At 43.7% G+C, this 13,003-nt stretch overlaps 1 protein-coding gene across 3 annotated transcripts in view; it reads left to right on the top strand.

The window, feature by feature from the left end:
- Prkn (parkin RBR E3 ubiquitin protein ligase) overlaps window positions 1-13,003 on the top strand; it is a 1,140,959-nt gene that overhangs the window by 195,333 nt on the left and 932,623 nt on the right. For all 3 annotated transcript variants that reach the window (XM_051164341.1, XM_051164340.1, XM_051164339.1), the window contains exon 2: window positions 8,318-8,481. In XM_051164341.1, coding sequence (XP_051020298.1) covers window positions 8,318-8,481 — 164 coding nt within the window. The remainder of the gene's footprint in view (window positions 1-8,317; window positions 8,482-13,003) is intronic.

The raw sequence follows: 13,003 nt of genomic DNA, 5'->3' as shown, positions 1-13,003 counted from the left end.
GGAGTGGGAGGTGAGGGCATGTGATTTATGAGCTCCCTTGCATTTCCACAAGGTGACAACACATCGAGGGCCATTTGATATTACCCAATCAATCCTTAATGCCTCCTCTTCCGGTTTCTTATTAATTTTAGTCTCCTTTATTTTTCTGCTCCACAGACACTGTCTGTCTCCACTTGGTTATTCAATTTGTCCAACTCATTTTCCTCCTGAAAACACTTTCAGTCCGCAAGTTCCCGTTTGCTTCTGTTCCATAGTTTCTATTGTCCAACATGTCTGTTATAGCATCTCACGTACTTCAAGAATACTTTTATTTTGCTTAATTGTAGCTAATCATGCAGGCTTCTTTAAACTGTTGTCTTTTCAGTACACACTCCGAGCCCTGTTGGGGTTTCTTCAGCTTCCCTCCTCCTCTCTTGAGAACATTCCCTGTTTTTCTGGGTCTTTGAAATGTTTGGTAATTTCACAATTGTTTCACAGATGTCATGACTGTGAGGTCTGTCCTCTTCCCCCATGGCAGTTGCTTCTTTCATTTTCAGAGGCAATTCTTTGATTGCACTTAAATGAAAAAAATAAATGTCTTCATTAAATAGAATAGTCTCAGCCCCACTTCTGCTGTTATATATTAAATGACTTTCGTTTCAGAATACTTTAAATTCTACAGAATAAGATCGTGTTGAGAGCTGTCATGTATGCCACACCTAGGTTTCAATATTATTAAAAGGGTTTAAATTATTATTATTACTGCATTGTGTATATCTGAGTGTCTTGCCTCTATGTACATCTGTTTACCATGTGCGTCCCTGGTACTCATCTCGTGGAGGCCAGGGAAGGCCTCAGATCCCCTGGAGGTGGAGTTGTGTTCTTTGCGAGATGGTTTGTGGGTGCTGGGAATTGAACCCTGATCCTCTGTAAAAATAGCCTCACTCTTTAACCCCTGAGCCATCTCTCCAGCTCTTGCTTCCAGTGCTTTTTAATAACATAATTGCTATCATGAATGTGCTGTTTGTACATTTTTACTAACTGAAGTCCTGCCTTTATTTGCATTTCCTTAGCTTTTACTACTTTTTTACATCTTCCCAGCTCTCATCTGCTCACTTATTGTCTCCTTGCCTTCTTCTAGACTGAGACTGTGTTTCAGACCCTTTTTGCTTTGATGACCTTGAACTTTTGAGTTTCAGCCAGGCATTTTCACAATGCTTCTTAGCAAGGTTTTATCTAACATTCTTCTTAGTGATTCGACTGGGGTTGCAGAATTTCAGGTGGGAGGCCGCAATAGATAGGTCCATTCTCAGAGCCTCCTGTCCTGCTGGCCTCCTCACCTGGCTAAGGAGTGTTTGCCAGGCTCCTCCTCTGAGGAGGATCTCTGGCTCTCCATGCACACAGGAGGTCACTGTGTGGATGCTGGAGGCCAGGGAGGCTCTGGCCCTTAGGACAGTTACTCCCCTGACCTAACTGCTTTCAGGCTATCCTACACCTACACAGTGGAGCAGCTCCCCACAAGGTGGGTGGGCAGAATCTGTGTATTCCATTCCTGCCTCTTTCCTTCTTGGATTGCCCTTCTCCTCAGAAGCAAATTTCCCTAGACTCAGTATCTTGCTTCACTTAATCCAGCATTGTGGCTCTGCTATCCTGGTACTTGCTGCCCAGAATGACACGTAGACGCTTCCTCGATTCTGACTGAAGGCTGTGGTGTTACAGGGAACCTCCCAGAGATAACCACTCAGACACAGTCTATAGCCAGGAGAGGGTATTCTAGGTGCTGGGTCTACACTCAGGTACTCAGGACCCAAGTGGAGTCCTGGCTGAGTGTCCAGAACACAGGGTTTTGAAGTAAAAGCCCACATCCTGGCATCGGGCTTAGAAGCTGGAGGGGGCTTCACCAAAGCAGGCGGTTTAACAGAAGATAAGATAAACTAGCTAGGCCATCTTGACCTAGCGCTCCTAAAATACACTCTGGTAATTTTCCATGGTTTCTTCATCAAGGAGATTAAATTCCAGCTAATCGTGAAATGACTTCAGCAAGAATCCAAGATGCACTGTCTTGCCCTGTCAAAGATAGAGTAACAAAATTGGCAATTTACTTATCTAAATTTTTAAAATACTATATGTAAATATGCATGGTTAAAGCTTATATATATAAATATATATATGTTTGCTTAATAATTATTCCCTAAGCTAAAAAATCATAGACAAATTCAGATACATACTATAATATTTTGGCTGTGTTCCCTCACATAGTAGATTTATTGACTTGCATGTATAAATACACACAATATATAAATGACTATATATATACAGTTTTGTTGATCTATCTATCTATCTATCTATCTATCTACTTAGAAGTACATGGGTATTCAGTCAGTGTTCTTAATGGCTGGGCATTTCCCTTATTGTTGTTGTTGTTATTATTACTATTATTTTATTATTTATTTACTTTTGGTTTTTAAAGACAGGGTATCTCTGTGTAGCCTTGGCTGTCCTGGACTCACTTTGTAGACCAGGTTGGCCTCGAACTCACATCGGTCCACCTGTCTCTGCTTCCCAAGTGCTGGGTTTAAAGGGGTGTGCCACCTTGTTCAGTTTATTATATTATTTCTCAATCTAGATTTTAATCACTGGAAATATATCACAAATTATAGGAATACCCTCTTGTAAGTGACTAATAAGTCACAACCCTTTACTGGGTGATTTTAAGAATAAATGAAAGCAATCAGGATTGAAACCAGTTTTACTTTATGAATGCTGAAGGCTTTCTATAGGGTTTATTCATCTGAGGCAAAAAAAACAAAACAACAAACAAACAAAACAACTAGAACTGGAGCTAACTAACGCACTTACAGGGTGATAAAAGTGTACGGCTTGGTGGCCAAGCCTATGACTGGTATACCAGGGGCTTGGCACTTACAGAGGCTGGGAGAGGCTGATCTTGAAGGCTTTTTGTCCAGAGAAGTACGGGATCTTTTCCTCTGAGGATGGAGGACAGCCAAAAGAGAGTCAGCCAGCATAGGGGAACATTTTTGTTTTGATTTACATTCTAGAAAAGAACATTTTTCTGGATGGCCAGTGGGCAGCGAACTAGAGAGGGAAAACCTTAAAGCATAGAAGCCCATCAGGTGACTGCAGCATTCTGGATGATGGCCGCTTGGTGCACCGGCCTGCGGGGTTCAACTAAAACGCGAGAGGAAGGTCACCAGTTGAAAATGCAAGACACAAAGAAGGAGAGCAAGTCTGATTGATCAAACTCTCACACTTTATTAGTCAGGCAGCAGCTTTTATAAGTCAGAAGGCAGGGGAGCATATTTGTATAGCAACCCAACTGCAGGCCTTTCTCAAAACACAGGGAATTCCAGGCAGGGTCATAATGTCCTGCCACACAGGGTATCTTGCTTTGTCCTCATCTAGCTTTAGTCTAACTGCCGACTCACAACAGGGTCGCTCCATCCCTATCTGTCTTTAGTCTAACTGCTGACTCACAACAGGGTCAGCTAGTTTCTGGTGAAAGGCAAGCTCTGGGAAAGACAGACACTTAAAGGTGCAGACTTGGACAAGATGGCTGAACCTTATGGCCTATCATCCCCAACAGCTTGGAACATGTTGTCATTGACGATGAGTAAGAGTTAGAAGGCTTAAGATCTGCTATAGATGTAATTAACAAAAAGAACTAGCCAGTCGAAGCAGAGTGGCACTAAGGCAAGATTCTGGGACCACGTTCAGAAAAGAGGACAGCATTCATTCCCCTGCACCTCTTGGGTGCTGGCGGAACATCTCTGAACTAGTAGATGCAGATATCACAAGTCCCAGGGAGATGGCAAGTCTGACTGAACAAAAGGTGTGGGAAGCTGTGACTATCATTGCATTACAGGCCTGTACTAGATGAAGCCACATGGGACAGCACACATATACTAAAGGAAAAGCGTCCTAATGCTCACGGGTATTTCAAAAGTGTGGAGGTGTAATAAAGGAAGAGAAGCCAGAAGATGAAATTACAGAAGCTTGCCCTGGGTTACAGGGGAATACCAGGAGGATGTAGAGGCAGATGCCAAAGGGAAAAGACTATTGTAAATCTTATAACAGACTATAGAGAGTGCCTCTGAAGGACATATGTGATACATGGAAAGTGATGATGGGTTGAAAATATGAGGCTATTGTTTTACCACAATCTTCCAAAATGGGTTTGTGCAGCAATGTATAAAAGAGAGAGAGAGAGAGAATAGAAATATAAGTAATTCTCAATAAAATTCTCCATGCGGAAAAATGTGGTAGCAACTAAAGGGGAATATGAACATGTTTGTTTGTTTGTTTGTGTGCTTGTTTGCTCATTTTCTTGTTTAAACAAGAGCTACTAGGCTTAGAGATAGTTCTCTAAGGAGGAGAAGGAAAGCCTTACCAGGGTACAGCTGGAAATACATACCTGGGCAATTTTTAACTACCAGAACAAAACTTGCTCTTGGTATTTACCAGGGTGTAGGTAGAGCTAAAGTCTTATAGACTTTAGGGTATTCTGGAAGACAGGTCTTGCCCTGGTGGGTACACAGAGCTCATTTTTGTGCTAACGTGAATTTTCTGTTTGGGGCTTGCTTTTGTTTGATTCTCTCAGTCTAAGATATTCAGCCTCCCATGATTCTTCATGCATGCAAATTTTAGCAGCTTGGTTCTCCTATTGATTAGCCTAACTTAACATTACCAGCATCTAGAAAAACAGAAGCCAAGTGACGGGGGTGGGGGGTTGGGGCGGGGAGTATCTATCAGCCCTTAAGGTGGAGAATGGCAAGCTTGAGACCAGCCTGGCCGTGCATCCCATGGCTTTCCTTCTCAATGCATTGTCACTGGTGATCCACCTCACTCATGTCATTTATTGAAGGTGAAAAAACAAGGTTTTATAAAAGTGAGAAGGAGAAGGAGGAAGAGGAGGAGGAGGAGGAAAGAAGAAGAAGAGGAAGGGGAGGACACCGTCGCCGCCGACTAAACAAACTAGGAACTTTTACTATATAATCAAATCTCAGAAATTGATGACTAGCCCTTGTTGTTCTTAGAGGGTTTGGATTCCTCGCAGTGGTAAGACTTGAGGCCCTCTGTTTTACTCAGTGCTTACCCAAATACCATCCAGTCTTCGAGAGGTGAGTACACACCATGGCGTGGCTCTAAAACAAGCTCCAGCTTCTCCAGACAGCTCAAGTAAGGAACTCTGTACAGTAAGGATTCTTCTGACACTTAGGCAAGCTCTGTCTGAAAGGCACTCACAGGGAATCTGGGACAGGCTGGAGGTATATGGTCCCACTGGCAGACCCTTTGTAGACAAGGCAACCAGAAGTGGAGGATGCCAGACACCTTGTCCTAAATTTAAAATTAGGAAGTAGAGTGTCCAGGAGTCAGATTACTGACTTCCTGTCCTGTGACTTAACTGATAGACTGGTTGTCTTTGAGTCTTGATCTGAGATATTACATATACATGAAAGCTGTCACTACATTTTTATTTCTTCACCTGTGTTTTCAAATCTCTCTCTCTCCTCTCTCTCTCTCTCTCTCTCTCTCTCTCTCTCTCTTTCTTCCCCCCCCCCACTCTCTACACACACACAGAAAGAGAGAGAGAGAGAGAGATGCCATATTTTCTTAATATTTAATATGAACTTCCTACTTGTCCAGGCCTCACCTTTTCTGCATATTTAAGGACAGCAGTGTTCTGCTCCTGTGTGCTCTACATCACGTGCTCTCTGTTGGTGTCATTTCTACTTCACTGTGTCTCATAACTATTGTTTCCTGTTCTCAGAACTTGGTTCCTTCCCTGGAGCCGTTTTTATGCTTTCTTTTCTTTCTTACCCAGTTTTGTCCTGTGTGGGAACTATTACATCACATTAGGAAGTGAGCTATTGCACCGCTGTTGTTAATCGTGTCTCTCATGAGAAAAGAGAGTGTTCTTTCCTCCGAGACGGTCGGAGACAGCTACTCCAGGAATGGAACGAGCTCTATGTGAATTCTGACTCATTGCAAAGAAGCTGATGCCCACAGGACAGTGGCTGTTGTTCTCTGTGCTTCATGCACTGTTCTCTCTATTGGGCAGTAGCACTGAGCTGACCAGATTGCTGAGGGCTTTAGAAAAGGCCTCACGTCTGGCATGTGTATGTACCTGTTTGTCACTGGCACTATAGTTATTATTTTACTCTAAATATTATTAAGCAGCTTACCTCACAGTTGAGCAGAGAGGCACTCAGCATTAGTGCTACACTGAACTGTAACGGAGATGCACAGAGATCCATTGATTTTGAAGCTTATTCTCTACACACTGTGAACATTGTTCAGTGTGTCACATGGCACCTTCCAAAGGTTGCCCATTTTTCAGGTTCGTGAAGCTGAGAATTGAAGAGGGGATGACGGTATATTTACCTTTAGCCTACTAAAAACAACGGAGTGACAGGATTTGTATAGCAGTCCTACTTCTGAGGGATGCATTTTTAACCTCTGTGCTGTACTGCTTCATTGAGTGACCTCTGCCTTGCTTTGTCCTGTCACAGAAGCAAAGGGACTAGAGAGCAGGAGAGGGTTCCAAGAAATGTGTCCAGCAGTAAGGATCCCCAGCAAGGGGGCAGTGTGGCTTTTCTAGGTTGAGACAATGGGGTAGAGCAGTAATTCCAGCTTTTCCAACCATGAGACATCCTGTGCCTTTCCATGTAGGTGTCTGGACTGGAGATTTGGCCACACACTCATGTGTGGTTTTCAGGTAACTGTGTGAAAGGAGAAAAACAATACCAAGAAAGTAGCTCAGGAGCCAGAGCCCCAAACACACGTGTGGCTTCTGGCCTTCAGCCCAGACAGCCACAACAAGGTTAGGAATTGAGCTTCCCATCTGTAAAGTTTACTGCAAAGTTCCTATCTTAGTCTCATACCATTATTTCATATTTTGTATGCTATTGTGATGAAAATTTCAAATAAAAAACAAATGAAAGAATATACTTCAAAACTAAAAGCAGACTAGTTTAGAAGCTGAATGGAAGAATCTTGACAGTATTGTTTGTCTTATTTTTCTCTTTAAGACAGGGGCTCTATGCAGCCTTGCCTGTTCTAGAGCTTGGTATATAGAGCAGCCTGGTCTAGAACACACAGAGACAAAGGGCTACACTACCACACCTGGCATAGGAATCCAGAAAGTAATTAATGAGAGCCTAACATGGAGTAGTGAGGAAAGGGTGGATGGCTGGGAAAGGCAGGTAGATGTGAGATGGTTGATGGGGGAGTGAGAAGACTGTGGGAAGGCCCTGGGACCTGACCAGAGTCTAATGAAGAAAGCAGTTGCAACAGTAGATGAGGTGTTCCTTTAAGATCTGTCTAGAATCTACTGGACCTGTGAGCCCAGAATACAGAGTGTAAAATCTCTACATAGAAACCACAGTCCTTACCCAGAGCGTATGCATATTTAACAGAGCCCAGACCCTTCACAGAGCCCAGAACCCAGAGCCCAGAGCCCAGAGCCTTGCTTTGAGATCTCTCACAGAGCCCAGAGCCTTGCCTAGGGCTCTCTCACTGGGCCCAGAGCCTTGTCTAGAGTTCTCACAGAGCCTAGGGCCTTGTCTAGAGCTCTCATAGAGCCCAGGGCCTGGTCTAGAGCTCTCATAGAGCCTAGGGCCTTGTCTAGAGCTCTCATAGAGCCCAGGGCCTGGTCTAGAGCTCTCATAGAGCCTAGGGCCTTGTGTAGAGTTCTCACAGGGCCCAGGGCCTTGTCTAGAGCTCTCAAAGAGCCCAGGACCTTGCCTAGAGCTGTCATAGAGCCCAGGGCCTTGCCTAGAGTTCTCACAGAGCCCAGAGCCTTGTCTAGAGCTGTCACAGAACCCAGGGCCTTGCCTAAAGCTCTCAAAGAGCCCAGGGCCTATCACAGGGCCTGAGGCTCACTTCATTTATCTACATAGTGGCTTCCATTTCCTCCATTTCTTTCTGGAGCATCCACACACTGCCTTTGAATTTTATGCAGCAGGCCCTCTCTGTGGAGAGAGCAAGTGTTTGTATTCTATAAACTCATGGGAATCTCAAGATTGCAATCAAGCAAGTGTTCCACTTGGCTCCCTCTGTCCCAGGATGAAGTGAAAAGAACGATGAATGCAGTCTTGGTTTGCAGGTCACTGACTAGGGTACAAGTGGGAAACACCTTGGGAAAACTGTTTTTTCTAACTACAGCTCTATAGTATAAAGTTCTCTGTTATAAAAGGGAGAAAATATATGCCATTCACTGGAGGGGAGGTGAGGGGCAAGCAGCTTCAGAGACATTTCACCGGCCGTTAAGGGTTTAGAGTAATGCTCTTTCTTGTCTCTCTGCCCTGTTCTTGTTTAGTGTTTGTTAGGTTCAACTCCAGCTATGGCTTTCCAGTGGAGGTCGATTCTGACACCAGCATCTTCCAGCTCAAGGAAGTGGTTGCTAAGCGACAGGGGGTTCCAGCTGACCAGCTGCGTGTGATTTTTGCTGGGAAGGAGCTTCAGAATCACCTGACTGTGCAGGTGAGTCTCCCTGGGTGGGCGGTTCCCTGGACGCAGCCAGGGCCATTGCCAGTGCAGTTTAAGCTGCCAATCTGACATTCATGCCCAAGATCTAATAGAATAAATAGTGCCTGGGGATTCCTTGAACTTTACTCCACACTGCTTCATTAATTCTGACCTTCTTAATTATGCATTAAAACAGTGCACAGCAAGGATTGGAGGGACAAGTATGTGTGAGGTGAGAGAGGTAGCTGGAAGCCAGGAGCTTGGCTTGGTGAATAAATGTTTACTGACTGCGGGAGCAGGAAGGCACCATTTCTGAGCTTGCTCAATTTTTACCTTCCTTATTCCATTTGAATCTTAATGAAGAAAGATTCAAATAAATTGTTCCCAATCAGGCTGCTCAGCCCGTGCTCAGTGAGGGATTTACAACCCGACTGTGACCCCTGGAGGACAGTCACAGCTGCTGCCTGGACTTCAGCAGGTGCTGGCCCAGGGCCCCATTTACAGAGGGCTCCAAGGAGTGGATAGGCACATGGAAGCCTGGTAAAGCTACCCACCGCCTATGCCCCTGACACAGCACTAAGCTGACTGTGGGACCTGCTTTCCTGCCTGTTACTTCCGGGTATCCAGCCCCTGCTGTGCCATGGAAACCCCTTCTTTATTGCATCTTCTACATTCGGAGAAATTCGTTTTGTAACCCTGGAAGAAACTGGTTAGGAACTGATGAGCAGGCCCTTTGCCTAGAATGCTAGAATGGTGAGTGTTTGGGGGGAGGGAGCTCAGCTGATATGAGCCACACCTGCTGCAGTGATTAGAAGCAGGGAAAAGCGCTTCCTCTCTCTCTCTCTTTCTGTGGTGTAATTGTGCTCGGTTCACAGCTGGGTGGGGGCCAGTGTTCTATGCAGGCCTCAGACTGCCCAGTCCGGTCAGTCCTCTTGTAGGCCAAGGTATTTGCTGCTTTGTGAAATGCTTTTGGAATGTGAGTATACAAAGAAACTATAGAAATGCAAATCACTTCTGCCATTCTCGCTGCTCCCGCTGGTGGCGTGGGACTCACACTCATTGTGCAGAAACTGCTGTGCTTTGCTTTCAGGCAATTTGTTTTCATAAGGGAAGTGCCTGTGCTAAAAAGTGTTTTGATTTTTTTTTTTATTTCAGTCAACTAAAAAGCTCTTTGCTGTACCTGCCAACTTCTAAACCTAAGATTGTTTCCTTCACAAATAAATGGTCCTAAAACTGTTTCTTGAATCCAAGTAGAGTGTATTATGAGAACTTTTGGAGTCTAAAGCCCCCTCCTGTACCAGGGAGGGCAAGGAGTGTAACAGTTAGCTGTTTCCTGTTCAAGAAGACTAATTGCTGCAGAGGACTGATTCCATAGATATCTGCATGTTGATCAAGAGTCTGGTTTTGATGAACAGTCTTGAACTGTTCCTGGGGGGTTCGTGGCTTCTGGGGGGGGGGACTAGATGAAAGCCAGAGCTCGGCTCACCCTCATGGGGTAAGGATAAAGCAGTGTGAGAATCGTCATTTCCATAACACTGGCCACAGCCACATCAGGAAGTACCAGCCACCCAGCTGACACTCTTGGACCTAACTTAAAGGCTCTAAAGTCTGAAGGTGAAAGAGCAAATGAAGAAAAACTTCTGTTTTAGGGCCTGAGGTGATCCCTGAGAGACAAAGGTAGCCACACAAGCACAAGGACCTGAGTTCAGATGCCCAGAGTCCATTTCAAGCCTGACTTGGTAGCACACAGTTGCACTTCTCGGGGCTCCTGAGGGAGAAGGGAAGCTGACTGGCCAGCTGGCCTGGCATAGGCAGCAGCAAAGAAGAGCCACTGCCTCAAAAGTGGTGAAGCTGAGGACTGATGTGTGAGATTGCCCTTTGACTTCCATATGTGTGCTGTGCTATGCAAATCACACAGTCATGTGAGTGTGCACATGCACATATACATTGTACACATAGATACAATGATTTTTTTAAAAATTTCCTTTATAAGCAATGGAAATTTGGTGAAAGTGGAGAATTAGTATGTGATGTTTTAAATGAGAAGTAGAAGGCTCAAAAGGAAAGAACTGGTAAGGAGATGTGCTGCCAAGGCGTGTGACACAAACAACTGAGTAATGTGTCACCTCTACTTGTCACTGAAAGGAAGCAGACCCACCGAGAGAGGAGAAGTGATGTCTGCCATGCCGTACCGCGTGGACTGCCCCTCCCTTTAGGAATAGCTCATTTCTGCTGAGTCACAATGAATGTGAACCAATTTTGCATTCATTAAGATTATTGCACTTGCCCTAATATCATTCTAAGCGTATGCATGGTATCCTGACAGTGTTTATATCTTCATCTACCTCTTAAATCATTAGATTGTGTCTGGTTTTTAATGTAACAAATTAAAGTGGATTGATTTTTACATCTAGGATACACATTTAGAGAATTTGGCTCCTTTGTCTCAGATTGCTCATTTTAAAGACATAAATAATAAACCCAATCTTGCTGCAACTCTGTAAGAAAGGAATCAGTTTGTTTGTATAAAGACCTTACAAATGCAAACACTGTACAAATGTGTGCTGCTGTTAGCTGTGCTGGTTTCCTGATGACATCTTTAGATCATCTCAATGCGAGACTCCCACCAGAAATTGTCATCAATGCACATAAAATATGATAGAGATGAGGCAGCGATGGCAGGGCACATACCTTGCTGGGCTCTATTGCATGGGCATGTGACTATTACACACAATAACAAACAAAAGTCCCCATTGTTCCTGGCTAAGAGTCCCTGTCAGCTCTTGCAAGAGTGCTCAAACATGTTTGTGTCACAGGTCACTCTTCTCTACTTAGCCAAACCTGGCCTGCTGCATGCCAGAGTTCCTCAAATTACTCTATAATTTTCATCTATTATTAACAATTGCATGAGGAGAATGAATTCTCGTATAGTTGTTTATAGCCAAAGCTGTAAACTTTACAGTTATAGTAACTGCTGAAATGAGAAAGACTTTAGTTTTTGGTTTTTTTTTTTTTTTTTTGTCTGTTTCGATTTTTGAGTAGAATTAACTGCATTTACAGTGAGTGCTTTGCTCGTAATGTATCAGCTGAGGGTTAAGCAGCATAATAGTCCAGGTCCCAAGCAAAACAGAACCAGTACATTATGCTCTTGTGTTCTTTTGTCTAATGTATACATATATAATATATGTGTGTGTATAATTTGTATCACATAATATATATTAGATATAACTGTACTTATTTATAGAAATTTATTATAAGAAATTGACTCTTATTGCTCAGGAGGCTGAGAAGTCCCCAGATCTGCAGTCTGTAAAGTGAAAACTTGGGAGAGCCAGTAGTGCGGCTCTAGGCCAATATACAGTCTGGAAACAAAAAGCCAGTGCATCACTCTAGGTCAGGGCTTAGCCCAGGAAGAGCCAATATTTCCTTTCAAGTCTGAAGGCAATGAGGAGATTTATGCCCTTGCTCTAAGACAGGCAAGACAGATTCCCTTTTCTCAACCCTCATCCCTTCTGTTCCATAAAAAAGATCCTCAGCAGACAGGATAAGGCCTTCTCACAGGAGGAGGGCAGCCTGTTGACTCAGTCTACCAAACACTGACCTCATTCAGAGACACAAGTCACACCCAGAATAAGCTTTGACCATTGTCCAGGTATCCTGGGCTCCTCATATTGACACAAAATTAACCATCATAATAAAAACATGTTTAAATGTGGCCAATAGGGAGGCTATTTAATTTGTATTCTGTCTGTACTGATGAATTTAACTTTCATCACAAACACAAAATAAAGTAGAACTGTTGATCTTACATAGTGTCTTAGTCCTTGTTCTGTTACTGTGAAGAAACACCGTGACCACAACAATGCTTACATTTCAAAAAGTATTCAATTTGAGGCTTTCTTACTGTCTCAGATGTTTAGTCCACTTTCCCTATGGCAGGGAGCATGCAGACACACAGGCAGACGTGGTGCTGGGGAAGTTGTGAGGGTTTTATCTGGACCATAGGCAGCAGGAAGAGAGAGACTTTGACACCTCAAAGCTCAGCCCCAGTGACACACTTCCTCCAACAAGGCCGCACCTCCTATTCCTTTCAAATACTGTCTCTTCCTGGTGACTAAGCATCTAAGCCTATGGAGATCTGTCTGATTCAGACTACCACACATAGGAATGCTGCTAGATAGCATTTACCCACATGTTCATAAATTTCTTTGAACAGTACACACACACACACACGAGTGCACACAAACCGTTACCTTATACGAATTCTTGCAATACGTGTCAATAATATCATTTTATTACTATGCTTCAGAAGTCTATGATATCAATAGGTCTGAGCCGAGGCCTAAGGGACACTCAGACTTTAATAATAACTAACACCCTCAAAGGAAATTTATTTAAGTAGTTGGCTTTAATGGATAAGGAAAAATTGAAGCTGCTATAATCTTCAAGAAAACTTACCTGTTAGGAGACACAGACCGTTTTCATCATGTCTCTAATTAAGCTGAATCTAAAAAGCTATACTAGAATATGTGAAATA

This window comes from Acomys russatus, chromosome 21 (genome assembly GCF_903995435.1).
Source record: "Acomys russatus chromosome 21, mAcoRus1.1, whole genome shotgun sequence".
Classification (NCBI taxonomy): Eukaryota; Metazoa; Chordata; class Mammalia; order Rodentia; family Muridae; genus Acomys; species Acomys russatus.
Note: the sequence above shows the minus strand (reverse complement) of the source record. Positions and strands in the feature narration are given on the sequence as shown.